Source organism: Malania oleifera, chromosome 1 (genome assembly GCF_029873635.1).
Source record: "Malania oleifera isolate guangnan ecotype guangnan chromosome 1, ASM2987363v1, whole genome shotgun sequence".
In the NCBI taxonomy this organism is placed as follows: domain Eukaryota; kingdom Viridiplantae; phylum Streptophyta; class Magnoliopsida; order Santalales; family Ximeniaceae; genus Malania; species Malania oleifera.
In genome coordinates this window covers 146,001,597-146,023,561 of record NC_080417.1, presented here as the reverse complement: position 1 = coordinate 146,023,561, position 21,965 = coordinate 146,001,597, and the positions used below count along the sequence as shown (strand labels likewise).

General features: G+C 36.7%; 1 protein-coding gene across 1 annotated transcript; it reads right to left on the bottom strand.

Moving 5' to 3' along the window:
- Positions 1 to 11,714: 11,714 nt before the first annotated feature.
- LOC131149563 (cytochrome b561 and DOMON domain-containing protein At3g25290-like) lies at positions 11,715 to 12,925 on the bottom strand. Its single transcript, XM_058100117.1, has 2 exons — positions 12,629 to 12,925; positions 11,715 to 11,978 (listed from the first exon to the last, which is right to left on the bottom strand). The coding sequence occupies exons 1-2, from the start codon at positions 12,923 to 12,925 to the stop codon at positions 11,715 to 11,717; spliced, it is 561 nt and encodes a 186-aa protein (XP_057956100.1).
- Positions 12,926 to 21,965: the final 9,040 nt, after the last annotated feature.

Genomic DNA, 21,965 nt, shown 5'->3' with positions numbered 1-21,965 from the left:
ATGATCGCATAAATTGGCGGAAAAGGATTCATATAGCCGACTCCACTTAGTGGGACTAAGGCTTGGTTTTGTTGTTGTTGTTGTTATATAATATATATATATATATATATATATATATAAAATTTATATATTTACATTATTTTAATCATATTTTTAATTATTATTTGATTCAAGAAAAAAACAAACATGTGATCAATCAAGTTTTTAATATGTTTTAGTTTTACAATATTATCAAGATTATTGATTTTTCTTTTTTAATTCTCATTTCTAGTTTTAATTTTTATTTTTAATTTTATTTTAAATAATATCTACTATTGATGCCTAAAATTTTCACCTTAGTATTGAATCCAATTAAAATACATGAATCTTAATTTTATTTGTCACATCCACACACACACACAGTTAAAAAAATGATTAGTGGGTCTCCGATTCCTTATTAAAAATATTCAGTCCATTAGAATAGAAAATATTTCACTTGTATGTTAAGCTTATTAATTTGTTTTAATAAATGCCTCTATCTTTATCAGTCAATCTACTAACTAATACACTAATTAAAGTCTACTGAATATTTTTTTGTCTTGAGGGCCATGTTTGCATGTGATCATATATTATTATTTATATACACAGATTATTACTATATTATATATATATATATATAAATGTGAAACATGACTCCATAAATATATATATATATATATATATATATTTATGGAGTCATGTTTCACGTTTTTCTGGCCATTATGTCTACTTAATGAAATATTATAAATATATTACCAATCATTGCGCGTACTTAATTATAATATATTATGCCAATACTGTTCAGTCGGGCCAGCTCAAGTGGTAAGAGCGACTTGTGACTTTAGTGACCTCAAGGTCACATGTTCGATTCCCCCTTGATGCATTACGAGGGTGAATTACCAGATGTGCGTTAATGAGCAAGCGACTTTCATCCCTCAGATTTAATTCTTGTAAGTTAAATTTTTTTTTTTTTAAAATTCTAAATGGAATAGGTTGCATTAACATATAGGGATGCATATTAGTTTAGAGGATGTACAAAGCCAAATAACATAAAATTAGCTAGCTTAATGATTTTTGTTAATTAATTTATTTTTTATCAATAATATTAAAAATTGTTACTAGTTAGATTCATAGACACATGTAATAGGTATATCATCCTTTTATCTTAATCTTAATTAATCTCAGTGCTCATTGATAGTCATGGCAGCAGCTAGAGAAAATAATAGTCATCCGAGAAAGACTTGTATGTCATCAGGCCATCTGCCCTATCAAACTATTGTACAAAGTGGCCTGAATGCCAATGCACAACGGAAACCACAAATCGAATTGGAACAAGTAATGCAAGTAACCAACGATGAATATAAGGAAACACAATTAATCACAAAGAATAAAGGAAAGCAAATAATCAAAGACACAAGAATTTACGTGGTTCGGCAATGTGCCTACGTCCATGGGAGCAAGTAGTTGATTTTTTACTATCAATTCGTCAAGCTTACATCAAGAGTTACAAAATATAGTTTATATATCAACCCTATGAGCACAGAAGACTTATAATGCATTTAAAACACTTTTGTAGCAATCCTTGAAGAAAAATCCTCTGAAATCTCCCAATCTACTGATCTCCCGATTCAAAATTCGTGATCTGTGCCAAACGAAACCGTCGATGATTTCAGCACAACCGTCGACGGTTTATTACCAAGAGCTATTCCTTCTACAGGCTGAAACCGTCGATGATTATCTCCTGAGAACAACTTCCTGCAGTTCAGCTTCCTTGTTATTTACTTCACCATGGTAGTAACCTGAACCAAGAAAATAAAGGAATAAATAAAAAAAAAAGAAAGTAAAAGAAAAGAGGAAAAAGGGTTTGTTTAGGACCAAACCGTCGTTGGTTTCATGAGGATAAGAAAAACCATCGACTGTTTCCCTATAGGTAAATTGCCGAGAGCTGCTTAAGGGCCAAATTGTCGACAGTTTTGTCAAGTTCAGAAAAATTATCGACGGTTTTCCTGCAAGCCTGCTTACTTAAGGGCTAAGTTATGTTTTTGTTTTCATAACTCTCACACTCAACTCTCTCCCTTTTTCTCTCTAAAGTTAGGGTTTTGACTCTTTCTCTCTCTATTGAGCCCGGGAACTCTCCGCAAGGTTTAGGCTTTTTTTTTTTTCTTTAGGAATAGGTAAGGGGATTAGATTATGTTAGTTATTTTTAAATATGGATCGATTAAATTGCAACCTATGTTTACAAAAATGGTATATATGATTTTTTGAACGAATTGGGTATATGAAAATGGTTGTTTTGACTTTTATACGTTTTTGGGAAAACCAACGTTAATGGTTCGAACATATCCTATTTTCAATAAAATGTATAGTTTAAGTTAAATAAAATCCTAGAGATGCTCATACCCCTATTTTCAGCAACTTGTATATTTCCCAGACAGTTTACCTTATTTATGATTTATGAGGTGAAAAATTGTGTGGCATGAGTATGGTTTAAATTGGCATAAATAAAGAGACTATGTAAACTATTGTGATGTGATGACTATAGGTCGATATGAGAAATGATGGATATAAGCTAATATGTGATATGACAGCTATAAGCTACGATGTGATATGACAACTAGAGGCCGGGTTATGATATGCCGATTTTTATACCGAGGCAGGATATGACAGATATTTTATAGAATAACAAACAACTTATGTTTTATACAGATTTATAGAAATGAATTTTAATTTCAGTTTTATTATATAAATTGCCATATATGATTTAAGAATCCTGAGGATATCGGATGATGTTATGAGCACGGTACCGTAACTATATGTTGGCAGTGAGTGCAATCACACGGGGATGGAAGTGTGATGCGAGATAGTTAGTTGGAGACTTGGGTACAGTACTTGTCACGCCCTGAACCCCGAAATGGGACCCAAGGGTGAAAATATAATCTAACCTGTCCTTGTATCTGATAAAACATCCAAAGATATAGTACAATGGATGAGGGTCCGATCCGTTCCCAGGCACCCTAAACACATCCAATCACAATCATATACGCAGCGGAAAAAGGTCATTTTATAACAACATATACAATACCATACTAGAGTCTATACAAAGGTAGAACATGACTCTATCAAAACGTACAAACGGGTACCCAAATAAATCTCAAAATGGCAACCCATAAAAAATACAGTCCTAGCACTTACCTAAGTGCTAAACGTAGTACACCAGTCACTACGCTTCCTACACCAATACGCTAGTTCCGGTTACTCGAAAGACCGATAAAAATGTATGTACAGTAGGAGTGAGGTAGCTCTCAGTAAGGAAGAATACAAGTTATATTGGTGTGTGGCATTTGAGTGTTATCATGATACAACATACACGCAGTTAAATGCATTCCAGTACTAGTTTCCACAGTGCATACCCACACCCATACATATACACATGATAAGTAATCCTGGTGTCGTCACACCCTTCAGCCCAAAGCTAGCCCGCGACATACGGCGTTGGCCCGTAGCCAACCCGCGAACATGGCACCACCAACACATGGTTAGTCCCCGACTCCCATGGCATCGTACCAGTGCTAAACTGGTGGATCCACACCCTTTGGCCTGATCTACCGGTATAGGCTCACGCCCTCGGATATAGAGCCGGACACTCTTGCCTATGTGGTAAGCGATAAACACACGCCCTCATATATAGAGCCGGGCACTCTCAGTACCTAGAACAATTCGGAACCCCGTTCCTACTAGCATTTCAACATATCACACACACATGCATGCTTATATAACCAAACAAACCACACTCATTTGGTAATCTAAATCATGGTTTTCTAAAGAAATACAGTTTAAACAAGTCAAGGCACGACCATCCCAATATCACTGTATAAATCAACATATACCCTCGGTTTTCAACAAAACCAGGGATGCAGCTCGTTGCCCCTTTTTTCTCAAAACTATAATTATGAAAAACTCATAGTTTTCCCCGTTAGATCACCCCAAATGAGTAGTCAAAACACACAGGACTGTGAACCATAGTTCCACTAAATCTCATTTTAAAAATAACCGATATAAACACAGTTCCCCTTACCTTTTCCCCGAAAAGAAAATCCCGAACTCCCAGGTCCCTAAACAGCGAACCGAGTTCCAAAACCTACAAATCACAGTATAGAATATGTTCGCAAGATCGTTACTTACAAAACTACTGGATCAGAAATGAAAATCGAGCCTTACCTTGATTTTTCGCCAAAACTCGAAAATCTTCGAAATGAGATTCCGATCTATAGAAATTGTAGAGAATTCTCCCACGATCCTCATCCTCTACCCTCACTAAGTGCCGATGAGACTTTTTTAACTTAGAATTTTTGTAATTATTTGAAAGCCCTCCAAATAGTGAGCCCCAATATTAAGAATGGCTGCAAGCCAAAATTTGAAATCCTAAAACTTCTTGAGGCTGAGTCCAAAATTTGAAATCCTAAAAAGGCTCATTTTTATGAAAGGCACTATTTTTGTGGCCTTTTTTTTTTTTTTTTAAAGCCTTTTGGGGTGCCTGAAGCTCAAGTTTAGATTTGGTTGGAAAATTTTAACTACATGTCCATATAAAGGGAATGTTCTAATATGAGTTGATCTCTAAAACTCTTGAGCCTCTACCTTTCCAAAATAATTGGGAGTTGTATCATAAAACTTGAAAGTAATATGAACTTTGCAATTTTATAACTTTCTCTTGGCTTGATTTACTTAATGAATTTAAGTTAGTATTTTGAATAACTAAAAAATAGTTTAAAAAGTATATTTATTTTTTACATTGCATTTATAATTATGTTGTTTTTTGCTTATTTTTAAATTACATGTAATTTATTTATGTATTTTTATCTAAAAATTGAAATTCTCAAAAGGTTTACACCTTGATGCCATAAGGCTTATGCCTTGCCTACTTATCATGGGTTCCTTATGCAAAATTAATTATTGTCATTTCATGTGTGCATTGAAGCTTAGACCCGTTCAAGAATGGTTACTATACATTCAGCCTCATCGTACATGTGGGACAAATCAATTATTAAAATTCAATTGATTATTAGTCATATTATGTAGACTAATAATCAATTGAACATGTTGATTATTTGTTTTATTTATGATCAGTGATGTTTGTATTTCAACCATTATTGAATTGTCCAATGTGGATAGTTTAGGAAGTTGTATTATATTGTTGTCATCGTTCACGCTTTGGTCATTGTCATTATATATTTTGATCGTGTCTGTACTTGTGTTCTTTGGGTGCATAGTGGGGTGTGGTGACAATTTGTTAGTGATGGAAAACTAGCAAGTGATGTGCACTTCCCCCATCTCGAATACTTGGAGAGCCATAGGGAGATGCTACTAAAAATTATAATGACTACGATGAAGGAATTTGAGCGATAGATCGCAATGTAATTGCAACATTCCTGAATGGGATAGGATCTGTACCCTTTAGATGGAAGGTGGTTGATTATAGGATTCACAATGCATGCATCATAAACATTCTGACAATGTAATCAACACCATTTACTTGAACATGCTATAGGGAATTAATGAACATGGATAAGAGTTGGATGAATGCTTGGAGTAGGTTTTTACTAGAATACGTGAAAAGGGTACATGATTTTATAAAGTTTGCGCGTCCTCCTTGCAAGAAATGCCAAAACATAATATTCAAACACATTGATTTGGTTCATACACATTTATTAGACTTTGGAATGGAGAGAAGGTACATAACATGGGTGTTCCATGGTGAAGATTATGTAGTTTAGAGCGATGATGATGACGATGAAAATAAGGGGGCAAACGTAGTAGGTGGTGATACACGTTTGGAAGGGTTAATCGAAATGTTAGGTGACGTACTAAGGGGGATTGCAGTGGACATAGAAGACGTCAGTGTGTCGCGTACTGGTGATGAATCTACTTCAGTAGGTACTATACCTTGTGATCCTAGTACGTTAAATTGACTTGGTAAACCATTTGCTAATCTCGTGAGGGATGCACGGGTGCCCCTATATCCAAACTGTACAAAGTTCTCAAAATTAGAGTTCTTGATAAAGTTGCCTCATGCAAGGACAATGCATGGGTTATCTCAGAGCGCATTCAACATGCATTTAAGCCTCATTAAGGTAGCATTGCTTGATGGTGAAACACTTCCAAAGTCCTTTTATGAAGCAAAGACATACATGCGTGAATTAGGTTTCGGTTACACTACGATACATGTGTGTATGTATGATTGTGCACTTTTTTATGGTGAACATGAAAATGCAAATGAGTGTCCAGAATGTGGTGAACCGAGGTATACAACTAATCAGAAGAAGGGTAAAAAGATCCCCTAAAAAGTTTTGCGATAATTTCCATTAATACCACGATTGCAACGATTGTACATGTGTAGAAAGAATGCTGTAGATATGAGATGTCATAAAGAGAAATATCTTCAAGAGGAAAACACCCTTAGCCATCCAGCGGACTCGGAAGCTTGGGAAGAGTTTGATAAAATGCATCCATGGTTTGCTAGTGATCCTCGCAACATCAAACTTGGCCTTGCTTCAGATGTGTTCAATCATTTCGATAACATGAACAACCTGTATAGCATGTGGCCAGTTATGATGATGCCATACAATATGCCGCCATGGCGACGTATGATAGAACCCTTTATTTATATGTCTCTACTTATTCCCGAAATGAGGGCACCTGGTAATGATATTGATGTTTACTTGAAGCCATTAATTGATGAGTTGAAAGAACAATGAGAAAAAGGAGTGGAGACATTTGATGTAGAAACCGGGACAACATTTCAGATGCATGCTTTACTATTGTGGACAATTAATGATTTCCCTGTCTACGACAATCTGTTAGGCTGGAGCACAAAAGGTTACTTAGCATGCCCAGTGTGTAATAAGGATGCTCGGTCCTTATCCTTAAAGCATGGATGCAAGTTATGTTTTATGTGTCATCGTCGTTTTTTATGACCTGGACATCCTTGGAGGACTCGTGGTATCAGAAGCTTTAATGAAAAACCTGAACGAAGGTTGCAACTAAACTGAATAAGTGGGGAAGAGATATTAAACAAACTTAGGTTGATCAGAGATATGAAATTTGGGAAATCACCTAGCAGTAGAAAAAGGAAACGTGCTGAGTGAGAGTTAAATTGGACAAAGAGAAGCATCTTCTTTGAGTTGTCATACTAGAAAGATCTTCCACTACGCCACAACTTGGATGTCATGCACATCGAGAAGAACATTTGTGAGAATGTCATTTGTACATTGCTGGATATAAATGGAAAGACAAAGGACAATGCAAATGCTCGTCGGGATATGGAAGATATGGGAATACGGTCTGAGTTGCATATGATTCGTGATGGGGATAAACTTCTCATGTCATCAGCTTGTTACACATTTTCGAAAGATGAGAAGAATAATTTCTTTGAATGGTTGAAATCAGTGAAGTTCCCTGATGGATATGCATAAGCACGAAGGAAGGGAAGATGTTAGGAATGAAAAGTCATGATTGTCATGTCCTTTTGTAATGGGTTCTGCCCATTTTCCTTCGTGGACACTTGACCGAGGATGTTTGCTTGGTGCTGATTGAATTGGGGATCTTCTTTTGACAATTGTGCTCCAAGAAATTGAGCGTAAACGTACTTGAACGGTTAGCGGAGGACATTGTGATCATACTATGTAAGCTGGAGAAAATATTTCCGTCAGCATTCTTTGATGTGATGGTCCACCTAACCATCCATTTATCAATGGAGGCCATAATTGGAGGACCAATCCAATATCGTTGGATGTATCCTATTGAGAGATAAATTATAAAGTCCTAGAATGTTCACTAATGCTATGTAAAATGCACAGGTTTTTATCCACTTTGAAGGGATATATGCGCAATAAGGCACGACTGGAAGGTTCAATCATTGAGATATATATTGACGGTGAATGTTTTGCATTTGGCTCAATGTATCTACATGATATTGAAACAAGGTTCACTCGTGAGGAGCGAAATGCAGACGTTCATGCAATTAATGCCGAAGATGAAGAACCAAGGAGCTCTATATTTCGAGAAAATGTTCAGTCGTTCGATGCACGGGATTACGATTTCATTGATATGGACGAACTACGAAAGACCCATTTTTACGTCCTCAATAATTGTGATGAAATTATTCCATATATCGAGTACATGGTTCAAAACTCCTTACTTTGCATTGTATTTACATATGCGTATACACTTAGTTGACATTAACAAGTACTATTGTTGCCTATAACGAACATAAAGCTGAACTTTTAGCTCAAAATGAAAGGAATGTTGACGAAAGACATAAGAAGGAATTGTCAATTGGTTTGGGTGCCATGTAAGTAACAACTACTGCCAGAGTTCGCTAAAATGTACATTTTCAATATTGACGGTTTACTCATCTAAAGTCCTTTGTAATTAATAAATGAAAGTCATGTATTATAATAAAGAACCAATAGCAAGTAAAGATTTGCACGTGTTGGCATGTGGCCCCGATCAACGAGTTAAACGCTACAACGGTTGCATTGTCAACGACTTACGATTTCATACTAAGTCCTTTGAACTACATAGAAGAATCCAAAATTGTGGAGTTGTGGTGTTAGGCGCAAAAGGAGATGAGAAAATTGACTACTTTGGTGTGTTAGGTGACATTCTAGAGCTTCACTATGGAGCTAACAGACTTGTTCACATCTTCAAGTGTACCTGGTGGGACATTAGTAATAAAAAGAGTGGGATAAATACGGATGCCTACTTTACTAGTGTCAATTTTAGTAAAACATGGTATCGAAACGATCCTTTTGTACTTGTGACGCAGGCAGAGCAAGTGTCATACCTTAAGGACACAAAATTAAAGGGTGAATGGCATGTGGCCCAAAAAATTCCTCCTCAAAGTTTGTATGATATTACAGAAGTCGCAGATGGGGAGAAGAGTGTCAGCGATGATGCTTTCCAAGAAGATCAACCATCTGTTAGTGTGGCAACGCACTTTGCTATCAATGTTGTCGAGGAAGGAGCCGATCCTATACCATTAAATAGGGCTGGTGCCATGATAGAATACGTAGGAACTGCTGACATTAGAATTGAACCCTCTGTACACGTTGACTTCATCGACAGTGAGGAAATTGATGGGGAAGATGAAACTATGATTGAGTACTGCAGTGAAGGGGAAGACACTCTAGAAAGTGACGATGACACTGATATTGAGGACGTATAAGGGGTAAGCGTGTTATGTTGTCACCATGTATTTGACATGTGAAAATAAATGAAAATAAGTGAAAATATATTTACTATGCATCCATCTAATATCCAATCTTCATATATTTACTTGAGAATTATTTTGCAGACATGGCGCAAGGAGGTCGCAGTCGCTTACTTCAGTCTAGGCTATCTACGACATCATCCCGCGAGGATGATGGGTCATCCTCGAGAGCGACTGAGCATGTCGGTGCTGATGCGGCACCATTTGAGCCCTCGGGACCCCAGCTTGACATGGATCCATCAGTTGGGGATCAAGCCCAGGGTGAGTTGTCGACCATAATGAGCAGCGTTGGTAAGGTTAGGAGTATTTGATTTAGAATAATATATTCACTGTCATTTCACGTGTATGATTATATTATTGTTCTTTAACTCTTCTTTCAATATAGACCTCTATGACGCAGACAATGAGTTTAGGCCGTGGTGCAGCGAAGAACGTTGCGCTAAAGAAGCACCTGGAAGGATTGGGCGGCGGATCCGTATAGACATTCCTCCAAGCTTTACGGCCCTGCTTGACGATTGGTGCACAACCTGGTCACAGGAGCTTGGCATTATATGTCTCCAATATGTTCTAGTCACCTGCTTCACTTGGCCACAGTTGCGGGAGGCTCAGCGCTTGGTTCTATATGAACGCATCTTGGTAAGTAATCCTAAAACATTTCTTTCACTTTTAATATATTACCCAAAAGATGGTCTAACATTCAATACATATTTCATATGCAGGAATAATTTGATATGGACATTTTCACCGCAAACCATGTCAAAAAGGTGGTGAACACATAGTTGTGCTCTTAGTTTAAGACCTATCGTAGCAAAATGCGCAATCATTTTAAGGAGATGGGAGATGAGACAGAAGCGCACCCATATGATAAGATCTCCCTAACAGATTAGCGGGTGGTGTGTCGCCATTTTCGCGACCCTAACTATCAGGTGATGCGTTTCTATTAATTACAATAACTACTTTTTCATATTTATGTGAATAATAAAAAGTCATTACATCTATTTTGTAGGCTATCTGTAAAAAAAATGCTGCGAATTGCAGCAAACTAGATACGACGCATTGCGCATTGCGGTGGCTTGAAATTATTCGTCAATCATCGAAAGGTAATTGCTACGAAATTATCTGACCATTACCTGACAAGTATTATTTACATTGACACCCCTGAATTAATATTAAAGAACTTTTATATGATAATGTTGCGTGATCCCATCACTGGCAATCTAGAGTTGAGGCCAGATCTTTATCAGAAAACACATTAGAGGCCATCGGGGGAGTGGTGCCAGGGTGCATAGAGGAAACATGTAAGTCAAGCAGATTATTTAGTTCATTATTTTATTCAAAACGTCAATTGTATTCTTATTTCTTCATTATCATCATTTTCATGACTGAAAATAGGCAAGGATGCTTAAGCTGAGGGATGCATCGGTTCTAGAGGGCAGTCAGCGGATGACGGATGACGAGATCTGCACTCAGGTGCTTGGACAACGAACGAGTGGCTGGTTGAATGGTCTTGGGAGTGGATACGTCGCCCCAACATCATCATCTTCTTTCAGTGCGGCATCTCGTGCTGAGGTTGACCGAGAGCATCGAGCCGCCTAGTGTCAAGCGGGGGAGATGGTTATCTGAATGCAAATGATGGAAGCAGAGAACAAGCAATTGAAAGAAAAGATGTTGAACTGGGAAGCGGAGATGGAAGTCATGAAGAATTGGAAAGTGCAGATCGAACAAATGATGCACCAATCCCGTCTAGATGATGTGGGTGACTCTTCTCATTAGAAGGTATGTAAAAGGTAGTTTGTCTTTGGGGCATAATATGATTATTTTATTTTGACTACATTTATCAGACTCATACCATAAGAATGCTTATCATCCCTCTTTTATGGTTATCCCTATTCGGCCTTTAACTTGGACAAATCTCATAGAAAATTCCCCTTCTCCACTTAATATTGGGCAATGTGTGATTTTTTAAGTATTCTAACTCATGTTGAGATGCCTATAAACTCATCAACATTAATGATTTCATGCTTTTATGACTTGTTTGGTACTTTAAAATAGAATGGTTTGAAAGTGAAATAAAATAAAAGTTATATAACAAACATGAAGCAGGTTGGAAGGTTGGTAGGCGCTAAGACAGGCACACATAGTTCTCATTGCTGGAATTGTCGAAAAACAAGGAAACAAACGCGGCACAAAGATGGAATTGTTGAGAAACAACTAGACAAACACAATTGAAAAACTTTTAAAATAGAAAAAAAATACAAACATTCCTCATGTATAATAATAAATAAATACACCTGAAGTGAAGCCATTGTACAGAAGCAAGAAAGAGGAACCTTACATTTGAAAGAAATTGCATGAGAAATTACAACACCAGAATCAACGACAGTACAAATTAATTGGTCGATCTAACAGCCAGAAGCTATGGCCTGCCTTACATGGTGTTGGATCCATCGTAAGGCTTGGTCGACCTCCCAGATTTCCTCCTCAAAACAACCACCCAAGTGATTGCTTCTAACACAGCAAGCACAACTATGTAAGCTGATTTCCACTTCTTTGCAGGATCCAAGATGTCTAGACCCTTGAACACATTTATGATGCCAATAACTAACACAACATATCCAATACTGTGGTGGTAGATGTTCCAGTAAAATTGGTACTTGTGATCCTTTTTTGGTCTCAGGAACAATGCAAATATCTGCAAGAGGCAAATAAGGGGAACCATTAGAAAAGAACAATCCAAAAAATTTTGTTTCGACACAACTCTATTTTCCATATCAAGGCTTGCTCTCTCTTGCAGTTGAGAGTATGGATAGAAAATAACAAATGTCAGGTCCCACGACAAACATTCAAGACCCAAATGGTTCAAAGCTTTCTCATAATTTTCTTCTTGTTTCAGTCTTGGAAACAAAGTAAGAAATTAGAAAATCTTCATTAATCAATTGAACACTTGGGTGAGCCCCAATAAAACCAACCAGTTTGTTCTTAATTCTATCATTATTCATACATATCAACAATGAAAGAGGCTGTGTGAAAATCTTTGTTCACTGTCTACCAGAAGAGGAGCTCCTGGAAGTCAAGAACACAAATTAGTGGGGATTGCAAGTCTTAAGTTTCACTGAAATTTAATATAGTTTTGATTCTTGTTTGCTTCTTAACTGCAACAAAACAGATACATAATTGGTGTGACCTTCCTCTTCCCCCCCCCCCCCCCTTTTAAAAATAAATAAAATAAAATAAAATAAACGAAAGAAAGAGACAACTGCAAACCAAAGTGTAAACTATAATGTTCTGAACTGCGTAACAAAGAGAAAAGGGAATGAAAATAATAAAAAGAATAAAATTTACTAGGACAGTTGCAAGACAGAAGAGGGAAATTCCCAAATCACGATGAGTAGTGAAATGGAACCCCTTGGATTCACTTCCAAGCTTAAGACCAGTTCCCCAGCCAGCCACCCCAATAACATATGCAGATAATTGGCAGGAAGTGTGAAGATAAAACCATGCCGGATTTGCAGAGTGGAAAGTTCTCGTATACCTTGCAAATATGACTCCAACTAGAAACAGAATTCCCCAGCTCACAGCATTCAAAATTCCATGAATCTGAGAAAAATAACCAAATCCAGAATATTGTGAAAATCCCATATCCAACAAGCTTTTTTTTTTTTTTTAAATCAAAGTTAGAAATAGAATAGTTACTCAATTCACTTTCTTTGATGATAATTGACAAGAGAAGGAGCAAATCAAACTTTTTTTCTTCTTATCGAGTCTCTCAATTTTAAATCCTTTTTTCTCTGTGTGTGGTTAAACAAAACTTGGGAATCAGCTGCCTGTAATATTATATCGAGCTTGTCTTGTATAGGCAAATTATATATTATGTCATAAAGTTCGAACTTCAGTTTAATAGATGATTTAACTTTTGGGCTATATGTTTGGATTGGTATATCTTGTGAACTGCATGCTAGTAGTGGACATTAGGACTGCATGCTTGATTGGATCGCCACCTGCATGGCTGATGCAGTGATGTGTATTGCCTGCTGGCAGTTACTTTTAGGTTGTTGCATGTCTTAATCTAAATGACATCTGTATGATGCAAAAATATTGTGAATTGCATGCTTTTGTGACTTACAAGTTTGGGAAATGTTCTATTTATAGATGGCATGCTGCCGAAAATTTGTTGAAAATTTTAGGGAAAAAAAAGAAAAATTCAAAAGAGACTAATTTTGGACTCTGTGATATAATTTTTCTTTGATTTCTTGCTTGCTTGGTGGTTATGCCAATTTTGGTTCAAGTCTATTATTTATGTTTGAAGGTTTAAGTTTAATGTCAAACATATGCATTCAATTAGACATGTTGCTGGATATGTAAACCGAAAACAAACTTCTAAATTACCATTTTTTTTTTTCGGTTTCATTGGCCTAACGTTGATAAGCCCTAGATTCATTATGCAAGTAACCCGAACTATGTTCTACGACTTGAAATTGAAGTAGATATCTGACACTTGATCATATGACTTGCTTTTAAAATTTTGATGATTGTATTAGCATATGTGTGCATTCTGTATTGTGATTTTTTAGAATGCTAGAATTTTGATTGATATAATTAGCTCTAAATTATAGTAATGTAGGTTTAACTCCAGAAAGTCAATGAGTCGCAAAAATCTTTTATGTTAAAACAAGCTTAAATCTGAAAACTTAATGACTTCTATGGCAATGGGATTTATTTGCTAGATTTTGTTTATATTGAGTTCTATTTCATAAGCCTATAAAGAATAACTATATTCTTAATTTGAAGTTCTGTAAGTCCAGAATTGTTTTCATGTTACTGCATTAAGAATAAAAGTATTAAATTTTATAAGTTCCTTCTCTATATTTATACTTAAATTTATGATCTTTCCAAATTGAACCAAAAGAATATGGAAGTAGTATGCACCTTGAAGTATTTGCAAATATTTATTCTATTTACTTAGGTTTAACTCTTTTGAAAATTTGTGACAAACATGTAAGTAAAAATTCTATCAATCATGGACTTATTTGCATTATTTGATTCTTATAGTTGTTTTAGAGTCCTATGGAAGCCATGTAAACCATAAACATCACATTTTATATTTTCATAGAACTATATTCTGATATATGTTGTTTATGGGATGCATGAACACATTACATTATTTAATGCTTATTATATGAAATTCTTGTGCACTCGTAAAATTCATTACTAGTTGGATTGTTGTGAACTGTTTATTGTAAACACCTAGGTTTGGAGCATATCTCTATGGAAAATGCCATATTTACAGGAGAAATGGTGCCAAAATTTTTCAAAAAACGTATACTAATTTTTTTAACTTTCTTAATTTGTAGGGTTTGCAACTATGACAATATCAGCACGATGTCATGCACTACGGATGCAACTTTTGACTTTTTTTTGTTATCTGAACAGATGAAATGTATTTGAATTTGAATTTGTATAATGTATTGGTATTTAAATTTGAATTTGTATAATATATTTGTATTTGAATTTGAATTTGTATAATATATTTGTATTTGTATTTAAATTTGAATTAGAATTTTGGATAATTTATGAATTTTTTTTGCAATTAATTTAATTACAGATTTTTACAGGAATTAATAATGGGGAAAAAAATTAACTCCACTACTAATTGTCCAATTTATTAGTGACGGTTTCAAAACCATCATTAATATTGCCTTTTTATAAAGTTTTAGTAAAGGTTTTCAAACTGTCACTAATAATAGAGCATTAATGACGAATTTAAAATCGTCACTAATACTATGGCTTTAGTGACGATTTTTGGTTGAGCCGGTATAGAATCTATAGTGACGGACTTAGGTTTTTAGTGACGGTTTCAATCTGTTACTAATACTCTATTATTAGTGACGGTTTGAAAAATTCGTCACTAATAAGTATTAGTAACGGCAAATAAAACAACTAATTGAAAATCGTCACTAATACTCATAAAACCGTTACTAATACTAGTAGTGACGCTTTTGTGAGAATTAGTGACGGTTTAAAACCGTCACTAATAACCTTATTTTTTGTAGTGGGAGTTGATTTGTCTTTATGGTTCGGAGGCATGAATTGTTCTCGGGTCATAAAGTGTCCACGTGTATTACTCTGCCCATTTAAGTTACCGGCGTGGATCTTTCCTCCTCTTTATTGGATAAGAGTGGATTGCTCCTGTTAGCAGGTCGGACTTGGGGAGCGATGACTGGGTGTTGACTTCCTCTGATAAATTGAGATATTTTTGGGGCACATCAATTATATAATTCATTACATGTATCAACATTTGACTTTTTTTAAAATATATGTAGGCATCTTAATTATGGACATAACATATTCTGCCTTGATCCAAATGTTCTCTAATCAAAACCTAATTCAACTTTGACTTGTGAGGCTAATTCTTATCGGGTTTATCTTACATAGAATTGTGTAACTAAGCACTTATATTCATTCGCCCACATACTGTACACACAAGATTTATATTCATGCATGAAATTAATTATCAAACATAAAATTGATACAATTTTTAATTAGAGCAATTGCTTCAAGAGCGAAATTTCTCAAATGAAGAAATTTTAGATGATTCAATTATCAATAAAATTGAAACAATCAATTTCTATAAATGGCAAACTCTTGTCAAACTATCAATCAATCAAAATTGAGTAGGAATTAATACTTCTTGAATACAATTTAAATATGCTCACGTGTCAATAAAAGTAATTGCTTCAAGAGTGAAATTATGATTGATTGCTTTCCAGATACTCTCATATATTATCGTCACTTTTATTCACATTTATAATAAATTTATACATTATTTAAACTTTTATGTTTGATTATTAATTCCATGCATGAATATAAATCTTGTGTGTATAGTATGTGGGCGAACGAATATAAGTACTTAATTACACAATTCTATGTAAAATAAACCCAATAAGAATTAGCCTCACAAGTCAAAGTTGAATTAGGTTATGATTAGAGAACATTTGGATCAAGGCAGAATATGTTATGTCCATAATTAAGATGCCTACATATATTTTAAAATATATGGACTCACATTTAAAAATACTAAAATGTAAAAAAAAATATAAAATATTTACACAAGCATGTGTATATATAATTATATGGTGTTTGCGAATACGCAATTGTGTCTGTGCACATGTAATTTTATATGTGTGTGTGTGTGAATTTAATAAAATTATCAGTAAAATTGATACAATCAATTTCCATAAATGGCAAACTCTTGTCAAACTATAAATCAATCAAAATCGAGTAGGAATTAATCCTTCTCGAATACAATTTAAACCTCCTCCAGAGTCGATAAGAGCAATTGCTTCAAGAGTGAAATTTTGATTGATTTCTTTCTAGATACTCTCATATATTATCGTCACTTTTGTTCACATTTATAATAACTTTTATATATAAATATATATACACACTAATAGTGTTCATTCCGAATACATCCGCAATTCATGCTTCCAAATACATCCGAAATTAATGCTTCCAAATACATCTTACCCTATGTTTATAGAGATCTTAGATTTGATTAGTGTTTTGAATTTGAATAAAATGTAATACAAAATTTGTGGTGAAATTTGTTCAAATTCATCCAAATCGAAATCCAAGAACCGAATTTTTGAAATGTCATAACAGATTAGTGCCTTTTTGTTTAATATTTTTTATCTATAAAATTAAGATAAAGTCAGTATATTAGATGAGGCAGATTTCCCACATCGATAGAAACGGAAACATAATTTATTACTTTTCCTTTTCTCCAATAATGGTGATAGCCATCCTGTAGATACGAGCATCCTCAAAGTCTTCCTATAATTTTTAATTTTTCTTTTTTAGAAAGCAATCCTTTTCAGCTACTTCCACAGTATACGCATTCCTTGTTTGTAGGTCTGTCAATGAACCGAGCTGAGCGAAATTTCAGTATGCTCAGCTTTGATTTGATAAGAGTCGGAACTTGACTTGGGCTCAGACTTTACTCTATTTGAGTTCAGAAAGTTGGGCTGGCTCAAGTTGGGCTGGCTCCGGGTGGAGCTTGAACTCGAGTTCGGCTCATTTGTTAGCTTGGGTTCTGGTCTGACTCGGGTTCGGATTAGACTGAAATTTTATAAATGACTTAATAGTAATAGATTCATCCACCTATTTCATTTGAGTTAAAATTTGTACCTTTCTTTTCGAACAATTGAGCTAGTATTGGACTCTTAAGATTGGATCAACTTAACAAGCTTATTAACGAGTTCATTATCGAACTCCTTAACGAGTCTAATAAACGAGTTCATGTAAGTTAGTTATTCAGTCGCTCAGGAGCTGAGCTTGACTGTGGTCACATTTGGCTCATTTACAAATCAAGCCTAGAACTTGAACTTGCGACTTATTTAGGTAATAAACGAGTTCAAACAAGCCTTTATTGAGAGAGCGACTTGATTCGTTTGTAGCCTTACTCGCAAAGTAATGCAAACAGTTACTATATATATGGGTAAATTTTTTGATATTCTCCTATAGCTACCTTTTAATTTTTACATAATTAATGTTGATATGCCCAAAATAAACTAGCCAATAAGAGTAAGACAATACCTGGCCCGTGGCCCTCCTTGGAAGTCAAACAATCTGACGAGAGCAATCAACTCCAACTCAATAAAGAGGAGGAGAGATCTATGCCAGCGACTAAATGGCCGAGTGATGTGCACGAACACTTTATGACCCGAGAGCAATTCAAGCCCCGCGCAATAAAGGCAAATCACCCAAAGGGTCAACTCTAACTCCTATAAGAAGGGGGGCAAGGAAGAGACTAAGGTAAGTCATTCAACTGATTCTACTGTTGCATTCAGCCTCTCTAAAAGTATTTCTCTTACTTAGGCATCAGAGCGATCCCCCAGAGTTCACCCCGGGTCCTCTAAGCCTTTCTTCTCTTCCCTTTCAGGTTAGCGGAATTCGAAGGAGCAACCTTGCTAATTTTACCCTACAACAGTTGGCGCCGTCTGTGGAAACTTGCTTTTGAGAGGCGCTCATATCTTGCTCTTGACTTTCGACATTCACACAATGCCGACCTTACACAGTTCTACTTCCATCCCTGCCGCGAGAAAAGAATCATCCCAGTCCATCCACTCCGCACCCGCACAACCCTCGGGTGTCAGCAGGGAGGAATTCCTCGCTTTCCAAAAGGAAATGAAGGATATGCTCAACCAACTCTTACAACAAAAGAGTCAGGAAGGGCACGTCCCCCACCAACGACAAGAGAGCCCTAGTACAGACAAGAAAGCTGACAAACCAAAGGAGAATGAGGAAAAAATCTATCTCAACAAGAAGGTAGAGGACGCAAACAGTGTAGATGTCAACCAACAAAGATCCATAAAGCTCGAAGAAAGGATCAAGAAAATAGATCACATAGAAAAAATGATGAAAGAGGGCAGAACCAAACCCTTTTGCGGGGAAGTGTCCCTAAGGTCCTCAGAGCCGCCATTCAACAAAGAGATCATGGAAGTTCCACTACCAAGTAAATTCAAGATGCCCAACTTTGAAAGGTACGAAGGTCTGTCCGACCCGATTGATCATTTGGACACCTTTAGGATAGTGATGCAGCTGCAAGGTGCTCCAGACGCTATCATGTGCCGAGCTTTTACAACAACCCTTAAGGGTACTGCCAGAGACTGGTACCGAACTCTGCAACCCGGATCGATCGGTTCCTTCTCAGAGATGGAACAACTGTTCACCGGTCACTTCCTTAGTAGTTGGAGAATTGCTAAAACAACGAGTCATCTCATGAGTATGGCGCAAGGAGAGCAGGAGACTCTAAAGAAATTCATGCACCACTTCAACACGGAAGCCCTAAAAATCCATAACCTAGACATGGGGGTGGCTTTAGCAGTCTTGACAATGGCTTTTCAGCTTGGAAGTTTCTTATACTCTTTAGGGAAAAAGCCGCCAGAGGATATGGGGGAGCTGATGGCTCAAGCACAGAAATACATCAACCTGGAGGAGATGATGGACACAAGAAGAAGTTGCATAGAACGGAAAAGGAAAAGTAGTAGCAGGGAGACGGGAGAATCCTATAGATTCGCGAAAAGACAAAAGACTAGCACACTACATGCAAACCCAGTAGATGAGCATGACTCATTAAGCATCAAAGGCCCAAATGACGAGCACGACTCGTAAGGCCAAAAATAGCCTAGTAGATGAGCACGACTCATTAGGCACAGAGACCAAACTGACGAGCACGACTTGTAAGGCCAAAAACAGCCCAGAAGATGAGCACGAATCATTAAGCATCAAAGGCCCAAATGACGAGCACAACTCGTAAGGCCAAAAACAGCCCAGCAGATGAGCACGACTTATTAAGCATCAAAGGCCCAAATGACGAGCATGACTCGTAAGGCCAAAAACAGCCCAGTAGATAAGCATGACTCATTAGGCACAAAGGCCAAATTGACGAGCACGACTTGGAAGGTCAAAAACAATCCAGAAGATGAGCACGACTCATTAAGCATCAAAGGCCCAAATGACGAGTACGACTCGTAAGGCCAAAAATAGGCCAGTAGATGAGCACGACTCATTAGACACAAAGGCCAAATTGACAAGCACGACTTGGAAGGCCAGAAATAGCCCACCAGATGAGTACGACTCATTAAGCATCAAGGGCTTAAATGACGAGCATGATTTGTAAGGCCAAAAATAGCCCAACAGATGAGCATGACTCAGTAGGCATAAAAGGCCACGAAACTGCTCGGTATGATCAGTTCGGAAAAATTCGCTCCATGAATCAGTTCGGCATGAACTGCTTGGCAAGCCCTGCCCAAAAAAAAATTGCTCCATGATGCTATTCGGCAAACTTGCTCAGCAAGCCCTGCCTAAAAAAAATTGCTCCATGAAGTAACTCGGCAAATCTGCTCGAAACATGAGCTCGAAAAATGTCTTCCACCACTCAATTCGAAACATCAGCTTGAAACATGAGCTCGAAAAAGTTCTCCACTACTCAGCTCGGAATATGAGCTCAGAAAATGTCCTCCACTCAGTTCGAAACATCAATTTGGAACATGAGCTCAGAAAATGTTCTCCGCCACTCAGCTCGGAACATGAGCTTGAAAAATGTCCTCCACCACTCAGCTCGGAACATTAGCTCGGAACATGAGCTCTGAAAATGTTTTCCACCACTCAGCTTGAAACATGAGCTCGAAAAATGTCCTCCATCACTCAATTCAAAACATCAGCTCGGAACATGAGTTCGAAAATTTTTTTCCACCACTCAGCTCGGAACATGAGCTCGAAAATTCTCTTCACCACTCAGCTCGGAACATGAGGTCACAAAATGTCCTCACCACTCAGTTCAGAACATGAGCTTGGAAAACGTTCTCCACCACTCAGCTCGGAACATAAGTTCAGAAAATCTCCTCCACACTCAGCTCGGAACATGAGCTCGGAAAACGTTATCCACCACTCAGCTCGGAACATGAGCTCGGAAAATCTCCTCCACACTCAGTTCAGAACATCAGCTCGAAAAATTCCCCCCAGCTCGGAACAGTTCGGTAAAAATCCTCCATGCAACAGCTCGAAACATCAGTTCAAAAAATTCTCCTTAGTTCGGAATAGCTCGGTAAAAGTCTTCCGCGAAACAGCTCGGAATATCAGCTCAAAAAAATTCTCCCTAGTTCTAAACATCAGCTCGAAAAATTCTCCCCAACTCGGAACAACTCTATAAAATTCCTCCACAAAGCAGCTCAGAATATCAGCTCGGAACACCCAAAAAAAAAAAAAAAGTGAGAGAGGAGGAAGAGGGAAAGAAAGAAGAAGAAGAAGAAGAAGAAGAGGGAGCATTACATATTCTGAGGGGAGAGTGCAGATTCAAAATTCCGTTTAGAAATTTGAAACTGAGGGGGGGACAATTGATATGCCCAAAATAAACTAGCCAATAAGAGCAAGACAATACCTGGCCCGTGGTCCTCCCGGAAGTCAAACAATCTGACGAGAGCAATCAACTCCAACTCAATAAAGAGGATGAGAGATCTACACCAGCGGCTTAAATGAACGAGTGATGTGCGCTAACACTTTATGACCCGGGAGCAATTCAAGCCCCGCGTAATAAAGGCAAATCACCAAAAGGGTAAACTCTAACTCCTATAAGAAGGGGGGCAAGGAAGAGGCTAAAGTAAGTCATTCAACTCATTCTACTGTTGCATTTAGCCTCTCTTAAAGCATTTCTCTTACTTAGGCATCGGAGTGATCCCTCGGAGTTCACCCGGGGTCCTCCAAGCCTTTCTTCTCTTCTCCTTTCAGTTTAGCAGAAGTTGAAGGAGCAACCCTACTAATTTTACCCTGCAACAAATGTTATGATTAATCCATGACTAAAGATGGTAAAAATATTTTTTATAACACTCAGTTCATTACTTAAAAACCTTGAATTAGATTTTTTCAGGATAAAAGAAGCTGAATTTATATAAAGTTTAATAAAAAGATACCAAATTATACAATTATTTTTTTCTAAAAAATTAGATGAAAAATTCTAATTTATTTTACGTATAGTTATTTTAAAAAATTGTATAAATATTTGTGTTTTTTTTACTAAAACAGTAAGAGATATATATCCATAAAATTTTTTAAAATTGAGAAAATTCGACACAATCTTTGGTGACGGGGGGAGCCGGATAGCTCCACCATTGATTACTGTATA

Coding starts and splice junctions, on each gene's coding strand:
- LOC131149563 (XM_058100117.1), bottom strand. CDS start 12,925: ATGGGATTTTCACAATATTCTGGATTTGGTTATTTTTCTCAGATTCAT. Junction 11,979..12,628: donor TCTGTCTTGCAACTGTCCTA/GTAAATTTTATT, acceptor TGCCTCTTGCAG/ATATTTGCATTGTTCCTGAG.